General features: G+C 38.8%; 1 protein-coding gene across 9 annotated transcripts in view; it reads right to left on the minus strand.

The window, feature by feature from the left end:
- Positions 1-3,740: 3,740 nt before the first annotated feature.
- The window catches only part of slc8a3 (solute carrier family 8 member 3), a 162,384-nt gene continuing 144,893 nt past the window's right edge, over positions 3,741-21,231 (minus strand). For all 9 annotated transcript variants that reach the window (XM_062041271.1, XM_062041270.1, XM_062041269.1 and 6 more), the window contains 3 exons: positions 20,318-20,417; positions 13,957-14,226; positions 3,741-9,735 (listed from right to left, as the gene is read on the minus strand). In XM_062041271.1, coding sequence (XP_061897255.1) covers positions 9,359-9,735; positions 13,957-14,226; positions 20,318-20,417 — 747 coding nt within the window. In that variant the 3' untranslated portion in view covers positions 3,741-9,358. The remainder of the gene's footprint in view (positions 9,736-13,956; positions 14,227-20,317; positions 20,418-21,231) is intronic.

Here is a 21,231-nt window from a genome sequence, read left to right on the forward strand (position 1 = left end):
ACATCTACTTGAGTAGCTTTTGGGATAAATTGTACTTCTAAGAGTAGTTTTAATGCAACATACTTTTACTTTTACTTGAGTATATTTATAGAGAAGAAACGCTACTTTTACTCCGCTCCATTTATCTACATTCAGCTCGCTACTCGCTACTGATTTTTATCGATCTGTTAATGCACGCTTTGTTTGTTTTGGTTTGTCAGACAGACCTTCAAAGTAGGATCTATCGCATGCCTGCGTTTCACCAATCAAATGCAGTCACTGGTGACGTTCGACTCCGTTTCACCAATCAAACAGAGCCAGGCGGTCACATGATTAACAAGCTTTAGCTTTCATGAACTCAACGTCAAATTTGAGGAAGCACATCGCGGTAAGTAACGTTAGTAGATATTTTGCTGATGTTAGCTTCCCTGCTATGAATCACTGTCAAATGTACATCGTGTGGGGACACTGCAGCCTCATAGACACACACGCACAGTCGCACACACACTCACACGCACAGTCGCACACACACTCACGCATGCATAGAAACACCAATCGGAAGTGCACAGTGTGTTCCCAGGTGCAGCCCACACTTATCAGTTTATGGTTTGCGTAAAGGCTAACTTGTTATTTTCCTTTGTAATCTCTGCCTACTGAGCCGATGGTGCTTATAAGTTATTGTGGCCCAATTTGCCTTAATTTTTTTTTATGTTAATGTATTATTATTTAATAACAGCGTCCAAAATCCGGCCCACAGGAAGTCCCAAGTTAAAAAAAATAAATACATTTTTTAATTTTATTTAAAAAAAATCTATCCTTTCTAATCCATTTATATATATATATATATATATATATATATATATATATATATATATATATATATATATATATATATATATGTGTGGGAAAAAAATCACAAGACTATTTAATCCCTACAGGTCTGTTTCATGAGGGGTTTCCTCAATCATCAGGAGATAAAATAGTGCTCGATACCGTGGTAGAGCGTAATATGTATGTGTGGGGAAAAAATCACAAGACTATTTCATCTCTACAGGCCTGTTTCATGAGGGGTTTTCTCAATCATCAGGAGATTGAAGAAACCCCTCATGAAACAGGCCTGTAGAGATGAAATAGTCTTGTGATTTTTTTTCCGCACACATACATATTACGCTCTACCACGGTATCGAGCACTATTTTTTTGGATAATCTAATTAAGACATATATATATATATATATATATATATATATATATATATATATATATATATATATATATATATATATATATATATATATATATATATATATATATATATATATAATCTCCTGATGATTGAGGGAACCCCTCATGAAACAGGCCTGTAGAGATGAAGTAGTCTTGTGATTTTTTCCCCACACATACATATATATATATATATATATATATATATATATATATATATATATATATATATATATATATATATATATATATATATATACAGCCCAGCCCCCGGCCCAATTTTTTTAACCCAATGCGGCCCCCGAGTCAAAAAGTCTGGGGACCCCTGATGTAGACGCTGAAGAGTGCAGGGCCAAGAACCAAACCCTGAAAAACTCAGCACGTTACTTTAAAATGTTATGGGAGACACTCAGGATCCTGTCAGTAAAATAGGAGTAATACCAAGAAAAGGCTAAGTCTGACATACCAATACATGTTTTGATACGTTCTAATAGAATGTTATGATCGACGGGATCGAAAGCAGCGCTTAAGATCAGGTAGCAGCAACATGGATGACACATCCATAGTTAGCAATAGATTATTAATCATTTTTGCGACGGCTGTCTCCGTAGAGTGATTTGCCCTGAAACTGGACTGAAAGGGTTCACAGAGATTGTTAGACACTTAGTGTTCATTTGGCTGCTGTGCAACAATTTTTCCAAGGATTTTCGTGATAAAGGGAAGGTGGGACACCGGCCGGTAGTTTACCATGAGGTCAGAATTGAGGTTAGGTCTTTTGAGCACAGGGTGAATAACCACTGTTTTGAATGCTAGGGGAACAATACCAGAGGAAAGTGATATGTTAATAATATTTAGCACTGATTACAAACAGCTCCTTGACAAGTTTTCCAGGAAGTGGGTCAAGTAAACGTGTTGTTGTGTCCCATTTACGAGTCGCAGGAGTTCCTCCAATGTTATTTATTTAAAAAGAGAGAGATTATTTCGGAGGGCAGTATCCGTCGTACATACATTCGTATCTGCGTTAATACAACCCAGTTAGAGATGGGACATGTTATCTTTAATCTCCTTTCTAATGAGTTCAATTTCCTCAGTAAAGAATTGCAAAAAGTCATCAGCCGAGTGAGTGGAGCTACTGGGAGAAGTCCCTTGTTGGGTTAGCGATGCTAGCGTATTAATAGTAGTAGTAATTTTTATAGGTTTATACGTTTTTAAACTATCACTCCATGCTGGATGAAAAACCTCAGTTCAGTTGCACGCCATTTGCATTCCAGCTTTCTACATGATAGTTTAAGAGCTCTGTTTTTTTCTGTGAACCAGGGGGTACGCCTTTTTAAGGGCATCGTTAAAGTTGTTAGTGAGGTTATCGATAGAGCCCACATAATTTGGGAATGGTGCCATTCCCGAGGGCAGTCGGTCAGCAAGAGTTGTAGCAGCATTAATGTTATTAGTAGCTTGTTGACGATGAGTCAGAACTTCGAATTTTATAAGGTAGTGATCTTACATTACTTTACTTTTACGAGAGTACCAAAACTTTAGAGGAGGTGACACCCTAGACAAGGACTCAATCTATTGTTGTGATGTGTGGGTTCATTTATAATTAGGGAGTAATTATAGTCTGGAGTGCCACGCACGGAGGGTCTGATGGGCTATTCATATGTACATTAAAATCGGCCATTATAATTATATTAATCACCCATTATAATTATATTATCTGCGTGCGTCACTAGATCAGCAACAAACTCTGAGAATTTGCTGATAAAGTCAGAATAGGGCCCAGTGGAGTGATAGATAACAGCCAGGGGCAGAGGTAGGGGTGTAACCATGATATAACATTTTAATATCGTTACATCCCGAAAATATACTTAATACAAAAGTCTTCTTCTATTTAAATATTCATGTGTTTTGTCACATCCTGACAAATATATGATGTAGAACAGTGGTCCCCAACCTTTTTGTAACTGCGGACTGGTCAACGCTGGAAAACATTTTTGGGGGGGGATTTTTAATTATTTTTTTTTATTTATATATTTTTTTTGTCATAATAAAATACGTATGGTATTTTTTAAATTTATTTATTTATTTATATGTATTTTTGGTCATAACAAAATACAATCATGTGTGCTTACGGACTGTATCCCTGCACACTGTATTGATCTATATTGATATATAATGTAGGAACCAAAAATATTAATAACAGAAAGAAACAACCCTTTTGTGCGAATGAGTGTGAATGAGTATAAATGGGGGAGGGAGGTTTTTTGGGTTGGTGCACTAATTGTAAGTATATCTTGTGTTTTCTATGTTGATTTAATAAAATAAAATAGAAATATATATATATATATTTTTTAAATTTATTTATTTTTTTAAATTTCTTGTGCGGCCCGGTACCAATCGATCCACGGACCGGTACCGGGCCGCGGCCCGGTGGTTGGGGACCACTGATAAAACACAGCAAAATATAATCAGAAAATGTATTTAAATCTTCTTTGGCCAAACATTTTTAGCAATGCAAAAACGACTCAACGTGTTTCTTGTGAACCAGAAAGCAGGTTTTTATTTCCACAGTAGAAGAAGAAAAAAAAACATTTTGGGAAAAGCTTTGTTTTGTCCTTTGATGTTGGACTTCTGATCGCAGTTCAGGAAAATATTCATGTTTCAAATGTGTTATAAAAGCAAGAATAAAGAAGGTCATTGTCACAAAGTCCAGGAGGAAGAGAAGCAGCTTGTTGAAGTCATGTAACTTATGTTGAATTTGGAATAAATTTAAGTTTGAGTGTCCAAACTTTGAAAAAAGCTAAAACGTATTTTCATTTCAAGAAAAAAACTGCTTGTATTTTAGCATGATTGTTAAAATTTCACATCCTTACGTTACACTTTTGCCCCTTTTCCCCCCGTTTAGTTTGTCTTCTTTTATTTTGTAGAACGTTAGGCTGGCTGCGGGCTGCAAATGGCCCCCTGGGAGGCACTTTGAACACACCCACTTTATGACGTCATGTAACAGCCTCACATATCCTGGCAGGTAGATAAAAACTAAACGTCATACCACAACACGACTAACTCTGAAAAGAAAACAGAGGAAGTCAAACGTTGAGTGTAAGTAGCATTGTTGCTCAAATCAAACGTATGGGTTATGTTGCGATGATTATGATTATGTACATTAGGTTTTGGAGGGTGTCTCAACCAGACCGGAAGAAGAGGAGAGTCCGGCAGATGGCGCGCAATCAACAAGTAAAGAAATACTGCTAGCAAGCGCTTGTTTCGACAAATAAGAGCCAGTTATGACAAGAAACGTTCTCAAAAGTCTGCACGTTGGAATTCAGGTGAGAAGTAAAAGTCATGTATGGCCACGCTGTTACGCTAAAAAGAAGGTAAGAGATACTTCTGCTAGAAAGTGACACTGCACTATTTATACTTCCTTAGCATGGAAGCTAACGGAGACATCGACCTGTGTGAAGTTGGCCCCTTTTATAATTACAAATATTAAAAAAAACACTGCTATTATATTGTGAGGGTTTGTGATGTATAAATATTCGCTTGTGCTCTTACGTTTTTTTTTAAAGTTATTAAAAAATACATTTACTGACTAATGACGTCATCCACCGCCCCACTGTGTCAAAATCTCCCCACACTTGTCCAAAACGTTTGTGCTACACTTTTTTTTGTCAAGCTATTATAGTTTTTAATGCAGCTGAGATGGGCTCCAGCACACCCCCCCCCCCAAAAGGGACAAGCGGTAGAAAATGGATGTTAATAACGTTTCATAATTCCTAACCAGCTTTGTCAAAATCTCCTCAAAGTTGTCCCAAACGTTTGTGTTGATTTGTGCATTTTTTTTGTCCCAACTATTAAAAGTTTTTGATGTTATAAACGTTTTATAGTGGTATTACTCATAACCAGCCCTATAACATAAAACTATACACTATCCTACCCTAATACTTATACAATATCCCAGTGTTTTTCAACCTTTTTTGAGCCAAGGCACATTTTCTGCGTTGAAAAAATGCGGAGGCACACCACCAGCAGAAATCATTAAAAAACGAAACTCAGTTGACAGTAAAAAGTCGTTGTCGCGATTGTTGGATATGACTTTAAAGCATAACCAAGCATGCATCACTATAGCTCTTGTCTCAAAGTAGGTGTACTGTCACTACCTGTCACATCACACCCTGACTTATTTTGAGTTTTTTGCTGTTTTCCTGTGTGTAGTGTTTTACTTCTTGTCTCGCGCTCCTATTTTGGTGGCTTTTTCTCTTTTTTTGGTATTTTCCTGTAGCAGTTTCATGTCTTCCTTTGAGCGATATTTCCCGCATCTACTTTGTTTTAGCAATCAAGAATATTTCAGTTGTTTTTATCTTTCTTTGTGGGGACATTGTTGATTGTCATGTCATGTTCGGATGTACATTGTGGATGCCGTCTTTGCTCCACAGTAAGTCTTTGCTGTCGTCCCGCATTTTGTTTTTGTTTACTTTTGTAGCCAGTTCAGTTTTGGTTTCGTTCTGCATAGCCTTCCCTAAGCTCCAATGCTTTTTCTTAGGGGTACTCACCTTTTGTTTATTTTTGGTTTAAGCATTAGATACCTTTTTACTTGCACGCTGCCTCCCGCTGTTTCCGACATCTACAAAGCAATTAGCTACCGGCTGCCACCTACTGATATGGAAGAGTATTACACGGTTACTCTGCCGAGCTCTAGACAGCACAGACATTCAACAACAACCCATCATTTGCAGACTATAATTACTGGTTTGCAAAAAATATTTTTTACCCCAAATAGGTGAAATTAGATAATCTCCCACGGCACACCAGACTGTATCTCACAGTGGTTGAAAAACACTGCAATATCCTACCCTAATACCCTACTGTGCAATATTACCCTTCGAGTGCAATACATCCGACAATTGTTATTACTACGGTACTCTTGTCTTGTTCTGTATATTGTACAATATTTTGTATATTGTTTTGTATATTGTACAGGATTGCTTATTATTTTATTGGATAGTAGTCTGTTTATTTCAATTCTTATTTTTTTATCTTTATTACTTCTTGTGTAATTAATTTTGATCCCATATTTGTTTCCACTACCGCACCTTAGGATAGAGTCCTTAATCTCGTTATATGCAAATATAATGACATTAAAGTCCATTCTATTCTATTCTATTCTATTCTATTCTATAATAGCTAGACAAAAACTGTTTGCAGCACAAACGAATAGGACACGTTTGGATGAGATTTTGACAAGGTGAGGACGCTGGTTATGAATCATATAATGTTAGGAAAATAAATAACTATAGAATGTTCCCATAAAAAATAGAACAGTTAAACACAAATGTTTGCAGCACAAATGTAGCACAAACGTTTGGTACAAGTTTGGGAAGATTTTGACCAAATTGGTGAGTGGCTGTTGGTTATGAATAATAAAACGTTAATAACCAAAATTATAACAGTTACACAAAAAATGCAGCACAAACGAATGGAAGACGTTTGGGGAGATTTTGACATGGTGGTGGTGAACAATAACATAAAAACTATAAAACGTTAACGTAGACAATATAATTTCAGCACAGACCTGCACAAACGTTTGGCACAAGTTTGTGAAGATTGTGTCAAGATGGCGGCTGGTTATGAATAATAACATTTCAATAACATAACAAAAATGATTCCCGAGCACGGCCACCGCTGCTGCTCACTGCTCCCCTCACCTCCCAGGGGGTGGAACAAGGGGATGGGTCAAATGCAGAGAGTAATTTCCCCACACCTAGTGTGTGCGTGACTATCAGTGGTACTTTAACTTCAAATATAACAGACAAAAAACGTTTTTGCAGCACAAACGAATAGGACAAGTTTGGATGAGATTTTGACAAGGTGAGGACGCTGGTTACGAATCATGTAACGTTAGGAAAATAAACAACTATAAAATGTTCACATAAAAATTAGAACAGTTAAACAAAAATGTTTGCAGTACAAAACCAGCACAAACGTTTGGGAAGATTTTAACCAAATTAGTGGTGGGTGGGTGGTTGGTTATGATTAAAAAATCGTTATAAAACAAAAATTATAATAGTTACACAGATTTTGACGTGGTGGTGGTGGGGGCTGGTTATGAACAATTACACATTAATAACATAAAAATATATAAAACGTTAATAACGTAAACAATATAGTATAATTTCAGCATAGACCAGCACAAACGTTTGGCACAAGTTTGGGAAGATTTTGTCAAGATGGGGGCTAGTTACGAATAATAATATCTCAATAGTATAAAAAATAAAATAGACAAAAAACATTTTTGCAGCAAAAACGAATGGGAAACATTAGGGGAGATTTTAACAAGGTGGTGGTGGGCGGGTTATTACTAATAAAATGTGAATAACAGAAAAATTACTATAGTTAAACAAAACATTTTTAAGCACAATCGAATGGGACACCTTTGGTTTTGACGACGTTGGGGGACTCGTTATGAATATCAACATATTATAAACACAAAAACTATGATAGTTGGACAAAAAAATTGTTGTAGCACATAAGTAGCACAAACGTTTGGGCAGATTTTGCCATAAATGGGAAGGATTGAGGTGGGGCTGGTTATGAATAATAGCACCTCATTAACATAAAAACTATAATAGTTAGACTTTTTTTTTTTCAGCACAAACGAATGGGACTAAGTTTAGTGAGATATTGGCATAATTGGGGGCTTGTTATGAACAATAACACATTAAATACATAACTATTAAACGTTAATACCATAAAAATTATAATAGTAACACAATTCTTTTTGCAGCACAAACTTTTAGGCCAAGTTTGGGGAGGTTTTGAAAAGGTGGGCGGGAGTTGTGTATGAATATTAACTTTAAAAACTATTATAGGTAAATGCAGCACAAACAAATTGGTCAAGTTTGTGGAGATTTTGACGGTGGCTGGTTATGAATAATAACATCTCAATGAAATAAACAAAAAACTGATTTCAAAATTGCAATAATAAGGGGCGGCGGGCAACTTCACACAGCTAGCTGCTAGCTGGAATGCTAAACAAGATTGTTGAAATGTTTGACTTCCAAACAATAAATTCTTGACAGAGTTGTATTGTTCAGGCTCAAAGTAACTAAACTGAAACTAAAATTATCATTATGAATATTATTTCAGCAAGGGCGCTAAAACAAGTGTTTTGCCTGCATGGTGAGAGACTTTAACGCTCAAAAGTAAACACATTTCAATGCGGTTATTGCATTTACTGTTGAAGTCAGTTTTCATTTGGCATTGTAAGGTAATTAGATGAACTGTGAAATTCATATTCCATCCCAATATTTAGGAAGAAACGCTTGAAATGACGTCGCTAAAACATTATTTTCAGTGTTTGCTGCCCCAAGTGGCAGGAAAAATGAATGCAGCCTTCATTTTTAAAAGTAAGACAAGAAAAAAAAAGCAACATTTTTGTGTAAACATCTGGCAACACAACTTAGTAGCAAGGTATTTTGTACAGTCCGACATGGCGGCGGTGACAGAGTGCACGAGTGCTGCCGGCACCAGGGGAGCTGCGGTTCACCGAGAGGGAAACACGACTCCATAAATAGATCTCTCAACGGCAAAAGTGCATGGAAGTAGAAAAATACTTCTGAATGTGTTATTTACTTATTTATAACGCGTTATTATCAATACTTTGTGATTGAAAAGTGGAGTGAGAGCAGAATTATGGGGAGGGATTTTCCAGGAAGTAGTCTGATCCTCTCCTGTCTCTTTTGTGTAGAAGAAGCATTAGGTGAGTACATTTGAAAAATAAAATACATAAAGTACGTGAATATATGATGATATAGATATATAATACAGAGTGCAGGGTGAACTGTCCTCTTCTGTGGTGATGTTTCTGCAGCGAAAACATCAAGTAAAATAAAAATAAAAATACTACAAGTCAATCCCACAACGTTGTGTAGCATCCCACAACGTTGGTCAGAAAACGGTGTTTTTTTTTTTGGTTAGTTCCTTTTTTGCATTTTTATCCCCAAAATACTTTTGTTAAAAAAAGTGGCTGTGGTCAAGATGTCGAGAAAAATATAGACTCTCTCCGTGTGGTCTCACTCTTGGCATCTTCTGGGGGCTCCATCGCAGCTGTGGGGCGAGCAGGACACGCCCCCACGCAGGACACGCCTCCTCCCGGCAGTGTGGCGTCTAGAAGCCGTCTATATGACAGTAGGCCTCCAGGCTGCAGAAGAGGATGTAGAGGAACCACAGGCTGAAGAAGAAGCCCGAGGTGGCCAGTCTGTGCCCGCGCGGGCCCCCCAGCTCCCCCCCAATGTGGGCGCGGCGCCGGTACAGCAGCACCGACACGGCCAGGAAGGCGAAGATAGTGAAGAGCGTGACGGAGAAGGCCAGCGAGCCGGCGTGCACCACGAAGGGCTTGCCTTTGCTGTACCAGTAGATGGCGGCCACCGACCACGCCAGGCCGATGCCCAGGAACACGTTGACCGCGTTGCTGCCCGTCACGTTTCCGATGGAGGCGTCGGCGTACGTGTCCTGGACCGCCGCCACCTTGCTGGCGAACGTGTCTGTGGACAGAAGATTGGCGGCCGTTACAGCAAGCCTCAAAAACCTCACACTCGCAGACAACCATTATAGGACCTGTGAAGTGTGACGATAACCATAGAGCAGGAATTGCTATAGCACAAATACGCTACTTATATTAACCCAGAGAGCAGGGGTGCCCAAACTTTTTCCATTGAGGGCCACAGACTGACAAGTCAAAGAGTGCGGGGGCCATTTTGGTAGTTTTCACCTTCAAAATGGTTACAATATTTAGATTTTTTTTCAAAATTTTGTATGAATGCTGAAGAGCTAAAGCCCAACTGAAATGCTCATAATAAAGAAATAAAAAAATATGAGGTATCATTCATCAAGTCAAATATTGAACCCTGTGGTGCAAAATTTGCAAAAAAGCTAACATGCTAGAATGCTAACAAAAAGATTTGCAAAACAAAAAATATTTATATTTAAAATAAAAAAAGTTTTGTTTGCAACGCAACTTCAATCTTGAAGTCAATCTTCATTGAACAACATGTCAGAAGCATTTTCATTGGTCAGTCTCGGATGATGACGTGACCATATATGGGCGTGACTGTTGATATCTCTGCCTTTAACATATTTGGAGGGGAATAAAAGAAGACAAGGGAGAGGTGGGCGACACTGACCAATAAAAAGGCTTCTAACCAATTGTTCAGACTAGGCATACTTGCCAACCTTGAGACCTCCGATTCTGGGGGGTGGGGCGTGGTCGGGGGTGTGGTAGGGGGCGTGGTTAAGAGGGGAGGAGTATATTTACAGCTAGAATTCACCAACTCCAGTATTTCATATATATATATATATATATATATATACATATATATATATATATATATATATGTATATGTATGAAATACTTGACTTTCAGTGAATTCTAGCTATATATATATATATATATATATATATATATATATATATATATATATATATATATATATATATATATGTTTATTTTATTATACATATAAATAAAAGAAATACTTGAATTTCAGTGTTCGGGAGGCTATCCAGTAGATGGCAGTATTGTCCTGTTTAAGAGTGTCACAACATTGCTGTTTACGGCAGACGAACTGCTTTACGGTAGACGAAAACGTGACTGCTGCTGTTGTGTGTTGTTACCGCGCTTGGAGGACGTTGATGAAACTGCCTAACAATAAACCCACATAAGAAACCAAGAACTCCCCCTCGATCATTCTACAGTTATAACGTGATTGGGCAGGCACGCTGTTTATATCGTGGGAAAGTGGACGTGAAAACAGACTGTCGCCGCTGTCCCCACTCAGGTCCGCACGGAGCTGGAGGGGGCATGGCCTCCAGCTCCGGCTGAATTCCGGGAGATTTTCGGGAGAAAATTTCTTCCGGGAGGTTTTCGGGAGAGGCGCTGAATCCCGGGAGTCTCCCGGTAAATCCGGGAGGGTTGGCAAGTATGAGACTAGGTCACGCCCACAAGAGTCGTAACCAAACAAGAATTGAAACCCCAAACATTTGTAACAAAAATGTTTTTAATTTAAATCCATATATTTATTTTTTTCGTTACAATCTTTTTTTTTTGTTATAAATTGTTTTGTTTTTTGTTTCAAATAATTTCTTATTTCGTCACAAATCTTTTTACCTCAAAAACAATTTTTTTTCTCCATATTTTTTGGCCATAAATTTGAATCTGTTGCTAATCCGGATGGAATGATTTCTACCTCAATTGTAATATTTTTGTTTTAAATTGTCCCATATATCATCGATACATTGGGGAAATTATTTTAGCCCAGTTAAGGACCGCTAGAACGTAAAAATAATTTAATATATAATTGTAACCATTTGAATACCCATTTCGACCTAAATATGTCATTTTTTAATCTTGAAAAATGTGCAAAAAAAGAGTTATCCATACAATAACTGTTAAGGGCTACATAAGATTATTATTCCAACTAATTTTGAAGCGTTGTACCCCAAAAGGGGTTTGGTGGTAGCGGGGTGTATATTGTAGTCCGGAAGAGTTAAGGATGCAAGGGATTCTGGGTATTTGTTCTGTTGTGTTTATGTTGTGTTACGGTGCGGATGTTTTCCCGAAATGTGTTTGTCATTCTTGTTTGGTGTGGGTTCACAGTGTGGCGCATATTTGTAACAGTGTTAAAGTTGTTTATGCGGCCACCCTCAGTGTGACCTGTATGGTTGTTGATCAAGAATGTCTTGCAGTCACTTTCGTGTGTATGCAGAAGCCGCATACAACATGTGACTGGGCCGGCACGCTGTTTGTATGGTGAAAAAGCGGACGCGTCGACAGGTTGTAGAGGACGCTAAAGGCGGTGCCATCACGGCACTCCCTTAATATTGTTGTCCGGGTGAAAATCGGGAGAATGATTTTCAGGAGGGGCACTGAAATTCGGGAGTTTACCGGAAAAATCGGGAGGGTTGGCAAGTATGAGGGAAACACGCGGTAGGAAATGGATGAATAATTAATTTTTAGTTAAAATAGTTGGTCAAAATAGAAGACTGACATAATTAGATAAAGGCCTACTGAAACCCACTACTACCGACCACGCAGTCTGATAGTTTATATATCAATGATGAAATCTTAACATTGCAACACATGCCAATACGGCCGGGTTAACTTATAAAGTGACATTTAAAATTTCCCGGGAAATATCCGGCTGAAACGTCGCGGTATGATGACGTATGCGCGTGACGTAGTCAGTTTAACGGAAGTTATGGTACCCCGTAGAATCCTATACAAAAAGCTCTGTTTTCATTTCATAATTCCACAGTATTCTGGACATCTTTTGCAATTTGTTTAATGAACAATGAAGGCTGCAAAGAAGGCAGTTGTAGGTGGGATCGGTGTATTAGCAGCGGACTACAGCAACGCAACCAGGAGGACTTTGTTGGAGAGCAGACGCGCTAGCCGGCGACCTCACCTTGACTTCCTACGTCTCCGGGCCGCCAAACGCATCGGGTGAAGTCCTTCGTCCTTCCGCCGATCGCTGGAACGCAGGTGAGCACGGGTGTTGATGAGCAGATGAGGGCTGGCTGGCGTAGGTGGAGAGCTAATGTTTTTAGCATAGCTCTGTGCGGTCCGGTTGCTAAGTTAGCTTCAATGGCGTCGTTAGCACAGCATTGTTAACCTTCGCCAGCCTGGAAAGCATTAACCGTGTATTTACATGTCCACGGTTTAATAGTATTGTTGATTTTCTATCTATCCTTCCAGTCAGGGGTTTATTTTTTTTTGTTTCTATATGCAGTTAAAGCACGATGCTATCACGTTAGCTCGTAGCTAAAGCGTTTCGCCGATGTATTGTCGTGGAGATGAAAGGCACTGAATGTCCATTTCGCGTTCTCGACTCTCATTTTCAAGAGGATATAGTATCCGAGGTGGTTTAAAATACAAATCCGTGATCCACAATAGAAAAAGGAGAGAGTGTGGAATCCAATGAGCCAGCTTGTACCTAAGTTACGGTCAGAGCGAAAAAAAATATGTATTTCACTGCATTCTAGTCCGTCACTCTAACGTTCCTCGTCCACGAATCTCATCCTCGCTCAAATTAATGGGGTAATGGTCCGAATCGCTCTAGCTGCGTTGAAAACAATAGGAAAATATGAGGGAGTGAACAACTGACAACGTCACGCTACTTCCGGTAGGGGCAAGTTTTTTTTATATCAGAGACCAAAAGTTGCGAACTTTATCGACGTTGTTCTATACTAAATCCTTTCAGCAAAAATATGGCAATATCGCAAAATGATCAAGTATGACACATAGAATGGATCTGCTATTCCCATTTAAATAAAAAAAATTAATTTCAGTAGGCCTTTAAATGGGAATTCAATGGGTTAAAAAAAATATGTCAGCTATTTTTATTTAGGACTGAAACTGATTAAGAGAGCTGAACAAAAAAGTAAAAAGATAAATCAAAAATGTTTTATACACGCTTAACATCCTGAGGACTTTTCTTCCTGGCTAGCTGGCTACTTAACAATGAAGGGTGCCCCAGAGGGTAAAGCAGTACCTGTTTAGGCCACTAGAGGTCAGTATTACTCCATGAACACTTCTCTTTACTTTTCTTAAGAGTTAATTTGTGTGTTTTTTTTTATACATGCAGTGACGCTGCACGTCCAGCAGATGGCACTGTGGTGAAACGCGTTGCACCATGGCAACAGTTGGACCACGGATCAGATTATACTACTGATGTAAAATATACAAACAAGATGGAAGTCGACCTCACCTGGGACGGACGTCCCGAGCGCCACGAAGACCACGGCGGTGACGGAGTCCTTGAGGCCGATGGTGCAGCCGAAGTGAGACGCCAGGTCGCCGATGACGGCCGTCAGCAGGCCGATGATGACGATGGACACCACGAAGCACGCCCAGCCGTTCATGTAGTCGGTGGGCGGCACGCAGGCGAACAGAACCTTCCAGAAGACCGTCAGGAAGTGCATGACGTAGTCGAAGCAGGACGGAAGACGCTCCTCGCCCGCGTCGTCCTCTTCCTCATCTGGTGGAGGAGAAACCCGTTACATGGTACTCAAACAACTACAATTAATGTATGCCATAATAGAGGATCTTTGGCTCATCGTTTTGTAGTAGGGCTTTAAAAATATCAGCATAGAGGATCTTTGACCTAGCGTTTTTGTAGTAGATCCTTAATAGCAGCAGTGTTCCCGTCACATAGAGGATCTTTGACTAGTGTTTTTGCACTCCTGTTTTAATAATAGCAGAGCACTCTTTTGATATAAGATGATCTTTGACTAGCATATTTGTAGTGGAGTTTAAATAACATGTCACATAGAGGATCTTTGACTAGAGTTTTTGCAGTAGGGCTTTAAAAACAACAGAGCACTGCTTTCACAGAGGATCTTTTGGTAATGTTTTTGCGGTAGGGTTTTAATAACAACAGAGCGCTCCTGTTGTATAGAGGATCTTTGGTTAGTGTTTTCGCCATCGAGCTTTAAAAACACAGCACTCCTGTCACATTAAGGATCTTTGGCTAGTGTTTTTGCAGTAGGGCTTTTAAAACAGCAGAGCGCTTCGGTGTATATAGAGGATCTTTGGGCAACGTTTTTGCAGTAAAGGCTTTAAAAACAGCACAGCACTTCTGTCATACAGAGGATCTTTGGCTAGCGTTTTTGGAGTAGATCCTCAATAGCAGCAGTGTTCCCGTCACATAGAGGATCTTTGACTAGGGTTTTTGCACTCCGGTTTTAATAATAGCAGAGCGCTCCTGTGATATAAGAAGATCTTTGACTAGAGTTTTTGTAGTGGGGCTTAAATAACAAGAGTGTTCATGTCACATAGAGGATCTTTGACTAGAGTTTTAGCAGTAGGGCTTTAAAAACAAAAGAGCACTCCTTTCACAGAGGATCTTTTGGTAGTGTTTTTGCGGTAGGGTTTTAATAACAACAGAGTGCTCCTGTCGTAAAGAGGATCTTTGGCTAGTGTTTGTGCCATCGAGCTTTAAAAACACAGCACTCCTGTCACATTAAGGATCTTTGGCTAGTGTTTTTGCAGTAGGGCTTTTAAAACAGCACAGCACTCGTGTCATACAGAGGATCTTTGGCTAGCGTTTTTGGAGTAGATCCTCAATAGCAGCAGTGTTCCCGTCACATAGAGGATCTTTGACTAGGGTTTTTGCACTCCGGTTTTAATAATAGCAGAGCGCTCCTGTGATATAAAAAGATCTTTGACTAGAGTTTTTGTAGTGGGGCTTAAATAACAAGAGTGTTCATGTCACATAGAGGATCTTTGACTAGAGTTTTAGCAGTAGGGCTTTAAAAACAAAAGAGCACTGCTTTCACAGAGGATCTTTTGGTAATGTTTTTGCGGTAGGGTTTTAATAACAACAGAGCGCTCCTGTCGTAAAGAGGATCTTTGGCTAGTGTTTGTGCCATCGAGCTTTAAAAACACAGCACTCCTGTCACATTAAGGATCTTTGGCTAGTGTTTTTGCAGTAGGGCTTTTAAAACGGCACAGCACTCGTGTCATACAGAGGATCTTTGGCTAGCATTTTTGGAGTAGATCCTCAATAGCAGCAGTGTTTTTGCACTCCGGTTTTAATAATAGCAGAGCGCTCCTGTGATATAAGAAGATCTTTGACTAGCGTTTTTGTTGTGGGGCCTTAAATAACAAGTGTTCATGTCGTATAGAGGATCTTTGACTAGAGTTTTTGCAATAGGGCCTTAAAATCAGCAGAGCAATCCTTTCACATAGAGGATCTTTTGGTAATGTGTTCGCGGTAGGGTTTTAATAACAGCAGAGTGCTCCTGTCATGTAGAGGATCTTAGTCTAGCATTTTTGAAGCAGGGCTATATAAACAGCACAGCACTCCTGTCGTATAGAGGATCTTTGGCTAGCGTTTTTGCAGTAAAGGCTTTAAAAACAGAAGAGTGCTCCTGTCGCATAGAGGATCTTTGGCTAGTGTTTTTGCAGTAGGGCTTTAAAAGAGCACAGCACTCCTGTCATACAGAGGATCTTTGGATAGCAACTTTGAAGCAGGGCTTTATAAACAGCACAGCACTCCTGTCGTAGAGAGCATCTTTGGCTAGTGTTTTTGAAGTAAAGGCTTTAAAAACAGAGGAGCGCTCCTGTTGTATAGAGAATCTTTGGCTAGTGTTTTTGCAGTAAAGGCTTTAAAAACAGAGGAGCGCTCCTGTCGTATAGAGAATCTTTGGCTAGTGTTTTTGCAGTAAAGGCTTTAAAAACACAGGAGTGCTCCTGTTGTATAGAGAATCTTTGGCTATTGTTTTTGCAGTAAAGGCTTTAAAAACAGAGGAGCGCTCCTGTTGTGTAGAGAATCTTTGGCTATTGTTTTTGCAGTAAAGGCTTTAAAAACAGAGGAGGGCTCCTGTTGTATAGAGGGTCTTTGGCTTTGTGTCCTACATTTTCTAGTTTTAATGCCTGATATGAGACTTTCTGTACTCTCAGCCAGCTGTTGTGCTAAAAAGACGACAAGGCGATGGAATATCTCCTCAGCGTCCCGTCAGGACGTCTCCAGGCGTGTCAGCGATGGAGCTCCTCAGGTGGAGGAGAATCAGGAAGAAGAAGACGTTATTCCAAGTGTCAGGCCACGAGAGCCGCATGCATTTTTCAAGCCCAGGGTGCCTCATGAAAAAATCAGAGTGCCACTCCATTCAATATTTCATGGCGGGAGTGACAATCGCTGGCCTTCACGCAGCCGCTACACGCCGGCCGCGATGGCAGCGGTGGCGCTGCAGGCCGCAGGAAGCTGAGATGACGGCGGTGTGCGTGACGCCGTGGATGACTTTTTCTTCCTCCCTACGAGCGCTCTGCTGTCCGAGAGGATTCTCGCGACAAAGCAGGATTCTTTTTGGAGGCTGAGATGTGAGTCAGCAGCTTTCATGACTAAACTGTAAAAAAGACTTCTAACGCAGATGTCAGCCAATCAGAGGCAAGAACACATCCTCTCATGTACCGATCACTACCTAAAGAGACCAGATAAGTATCACAGGACACAATACCACAAAGTACTGCGTCAGACAGCCAAATTACTTGAATGTGACCACGCTCGCCAACCTCCATTTTTTAACACACATATAGTAGATGGCTAGAGGAATCATCTGTTCCAGGGTCAAACTGTGGCCGTGATGAAAGCTTATTCAGTACAAATGAAGTCACATTTTCAGCTAATGATAATGTGATTGATTTTTTTAACTTTTTCTTTAGCTTTTTAGCGGACTAGAATGTGCCAGCGACACATTTGAACACTGAATGTTCAAATGTGACATTGTGTGGCATTTATCATGGCCACAGTTTGACACTAGAACAGATCATTTACAGTATATTTGCAAAATTCTCTATGGGGGAAATTCTACATTTGAACAATCTGAAGGTTGAGGAAGGTCTAACTGAACTATCGCATGTACCTCACTTACCTTATAGAAGTTCCATCATATACATTGATGGAACGAGATATTTTCCATATATCCATATTTTGTGTTATTTTTTACTTCCGTAGTCATATTACAAAACAGCTAGTGCTTTTCCAAATTGTCTGGTTAGTAAAAGGTTGACTGTGTGTTTGAGGCCTTGGAGCTTCTGGAATGCAAGCGGTAGACAAAACAAGAGGGTGGAAGACACAGGAAGAGTGAGAGGAAGGCAGACCGATCTGGACCGGGCTAGGGAACGCTTGGGTGCTGGATTGGTCTCATTATTGCCAAAGCTTTGACAATAAACAACGAAATACCAACTACTGCTTTTGGTGGTCAATTTAACATCAGCTTATTTGCCATTAAAAGAACTTGGGAGTGGACAGCAGACTTTGACTTCCTTGGGAGGAAGAGCTGTCGACGCAACAACATTCATATATGTATTGTTACTTCATGCATCTCTGCCGTATCGCTCAGTATCTTAAAGTACCCTCCTGTATCTTCAAGTACCTTCCCAGCAGGCACAAAACATACACATCCTTTTAAACTGACTTTGAAACAACGTTGCAAAATAGTTGTATTTGTAAACTGGATGTCTAACGTTGGATCCACGTTGTTGTTTGGGAAATGACCAAATTTCGAGGGTCAAATCAACGTCACAACCTGACATTGATTAAAAGTAGTCAAAAAGCATGTTGTTTCAACGTTAGGTTTGAGTTGCTGAAAGTCAGGAGCTAATTCAACAAGTTCTCAACGTTGTTTTAATGTCTTATTCCTGCTGGGCAAAAGTATATTCCAGTATCTTAAAATACCCTCCTGTATCTTAAAGTATCTTCCATGATCCTAAAGTATCTTCCAGTATCTTAAAGTACCTCTCCCAGTACCTTGTAGCATCTTCCAGTATCCAAAAGTACCTCGTAGTATCTTCTAGTATTTTAAAGTACCTTCCTGTATCTTAAAGTACCTTAAATTAACTTCCAGTATTTTAAAGTACCTTACAGTAACTTAAAAGTACCTTCCAGTATTTTAAAGTATATTGCATTGTCTTAAAGTACCTTCCTGTATCTTAAAGTACGTCCCGTATCTTAAAGTGTCTTCCAGTATCCTAAAGTATCTTCCAGTACCCTAAAGTATCTTCCAGTATATTAAAGTATCTTCCAGTATCCTAAAGTATCTTGTAGTATCAGTATCTTAAAGCATCTTACAGTATCTTAAAGTATCTTCCAGTATCCTAAAGTACTTTGTAGTATCTTCAAAGTATCTTAAAGTATCTTCCAGTATCCTAAAGTATCTTGTAGTATCAGTATCTTAAAGCATCTTACAGTATCTTCCAGTATCCTAAAGTATCTTGTAGTATCAGTATCTTAAAGCATCTTCCAGTATCCTAAAGTACTTTGTAGTATCTTCAAAGTATCTTAAAGTATCTTCCAGTACCCTAAAGTATCTTCCAGTATTTTAAAGTACCTTACCGTAACTTAAAATTACCTTCCAGTATTTTAAAGTATATTGCATTATCTTAAAGTACCTTCCTGTATCATAAAGTATGTTCCTGTATCTTAAAGTACATCCCGTATATTAAAGTATCTTCCAGTATCCTAAAGTATCTTCCAGTATCTTTGAAGTATCTTCCAGTATCTTAAAGCATCTTCCAGAATCTCAAAGCATCTTCCAGTATCCTAAAGTATCTACCAGTATCTTAAGGCATCTTATAGTATCTTAAAGTATCTTCCAGCGTATCTGCTAGTATCTTCAAAGTATCTTCCAGTACCCTTAAGTATATTCCAGTACCCTAAAGTATCTTCCAATATCTTAAAGTATCTTCTAGTTTCTTCAAAGTATCTTCCAGTGTCTTCCAGTACCCTAAAGTATCTTCCAGTATCCTAAAGTATCTTCCAGTATCCTAAAGTATCTTCCAAGATCTTAAAGCATCTTCCAGTATCTTAAAGTATCTTTATCTTACAGTATCTTCTAGTATCTTCCAGTATCTTTCAGTACCCTAAAGTATCTTCCAGTACCCTAAAGTATCTACCAGTATCTTAAAGCATCTTATAGTATCTTCCAGTATCCTAAAGTATCTTTTAGTATCTTCCAGTACCCTTAAGTATATTCTAGTATCCTAAAGTATCTTCCAGTATCCTAAAGTATCTTCTAGTTTCTTCAAAGTATCTTCCAGTACCCTTAAGTATATTCCAGTATCCTAAAGTATCTTCCAGTATCCTAAAGTATCTTCTAGTTTCTTCAAAGTATCTTCCAGTACCCTAAAGTATCTTCCAGTATCCTAAAGTATCTTCCAGGGTCTTAAAGCATCCTCCAGTATCTTAAAGTATCTTTATCTTACAGTATCCTAAAGTATCTTCTAGTATCCTCCGGTATCTTAAAGTATCTTCCAGTATCCTAAAGTTTCTTCCAGTATCTTAAAGCATCTTCCAGTATCTTAAAGCATCTTCCAGTATCTTAGAGCATCTTACAGTATCTTCCAGTACCCTAAAGTGTCTTCCAGTGTCCTAAAGTATCGTCTAGTATCTTCTAGTATCCTAAAGTATTTTCTATTATCTTCAAAGTATCTTCCAGTATCTTAAAGCATCTTCCAGTATTTAAAGTATCTTCCTGTACCCTAAAGTATCTTTCAGTACCCTAAAGTATCTTCCAGTATCATTAAGTATCTTCCAATATCTTAAAGTATTTTCCAGTATCTTCCAGTACCTGCACTGACAGTGATGGCCTCCATGAACTGTTCCCTCCAAGAGTTGGTTCCCACCACCAGAGCCAGGTTGGTCTTCTTGATGAGTTTGTCCACTGTGCTCTGTGGCAGAAACACAACAACAACACAATGACACACTAATGCAATACAACAATAGTACAATACCATGATAACACAACAACATGACAAAACAATAAAACGACAGCACACAATACCACAGTAACACAATAACGCAATAATAACATGATAACGCAATAATAACACAATACCATGGTAACACAATAACGCAATAATAACATGATAACGCAATAATAACACAATACCATAGTAACACAATAATGCAATAATAACAAAAAACACATTGTAACGCAATAATAACAATACAATGATTACACGATAACGCAATAATAACAATACAATGATTACACGATAACGCAATAATAACAATACAATGATTACACGATAACGCAATAATAACACAATACCATGATAACATGATACCATGATGATGTGATAACAGCACAATAACATAATCACACTAAACCTTGATAACACAATACTAGTATAATACTTTACTATGAGAACGCGATATTACAATACCATCACACCACAATACCAAAATAACACAATACATAACATAACACGATACCATAATAACATTGTACTATAACACAATGCCATGATAACACGATACCACCGTAACACCATACTACCATAACACAATACCATACCATGATAACATGATACCACCACTAAACAAAACTACGATAAGATATCATAATAACACAATACCTTAATAACAAATTACCATGATAACAAAATGCCATGATAACACGATACCACAGTAGCACTATACTACCATAACACAATACCATAATACCACAACATGATAACACAATACCACCACTACACAAAA

This window comes from Entelurus aequoreus, linkage group LG03 (genome assembly GCF_033978785.1).
Source record: "Entelurus aequoreus isolate RoL-2023_Sb linkage group LG03, RoL_Eaeq_v1.1, whole genome shotgun sequence".
Classification (NCBI taxonomy): domain Eukaryota; kingdom Metazoa; phylum Chordata; class Actinopteri; order Syngnathiformes; family Syngnathidae; genus Entelurus; species Entelurus aequoreus.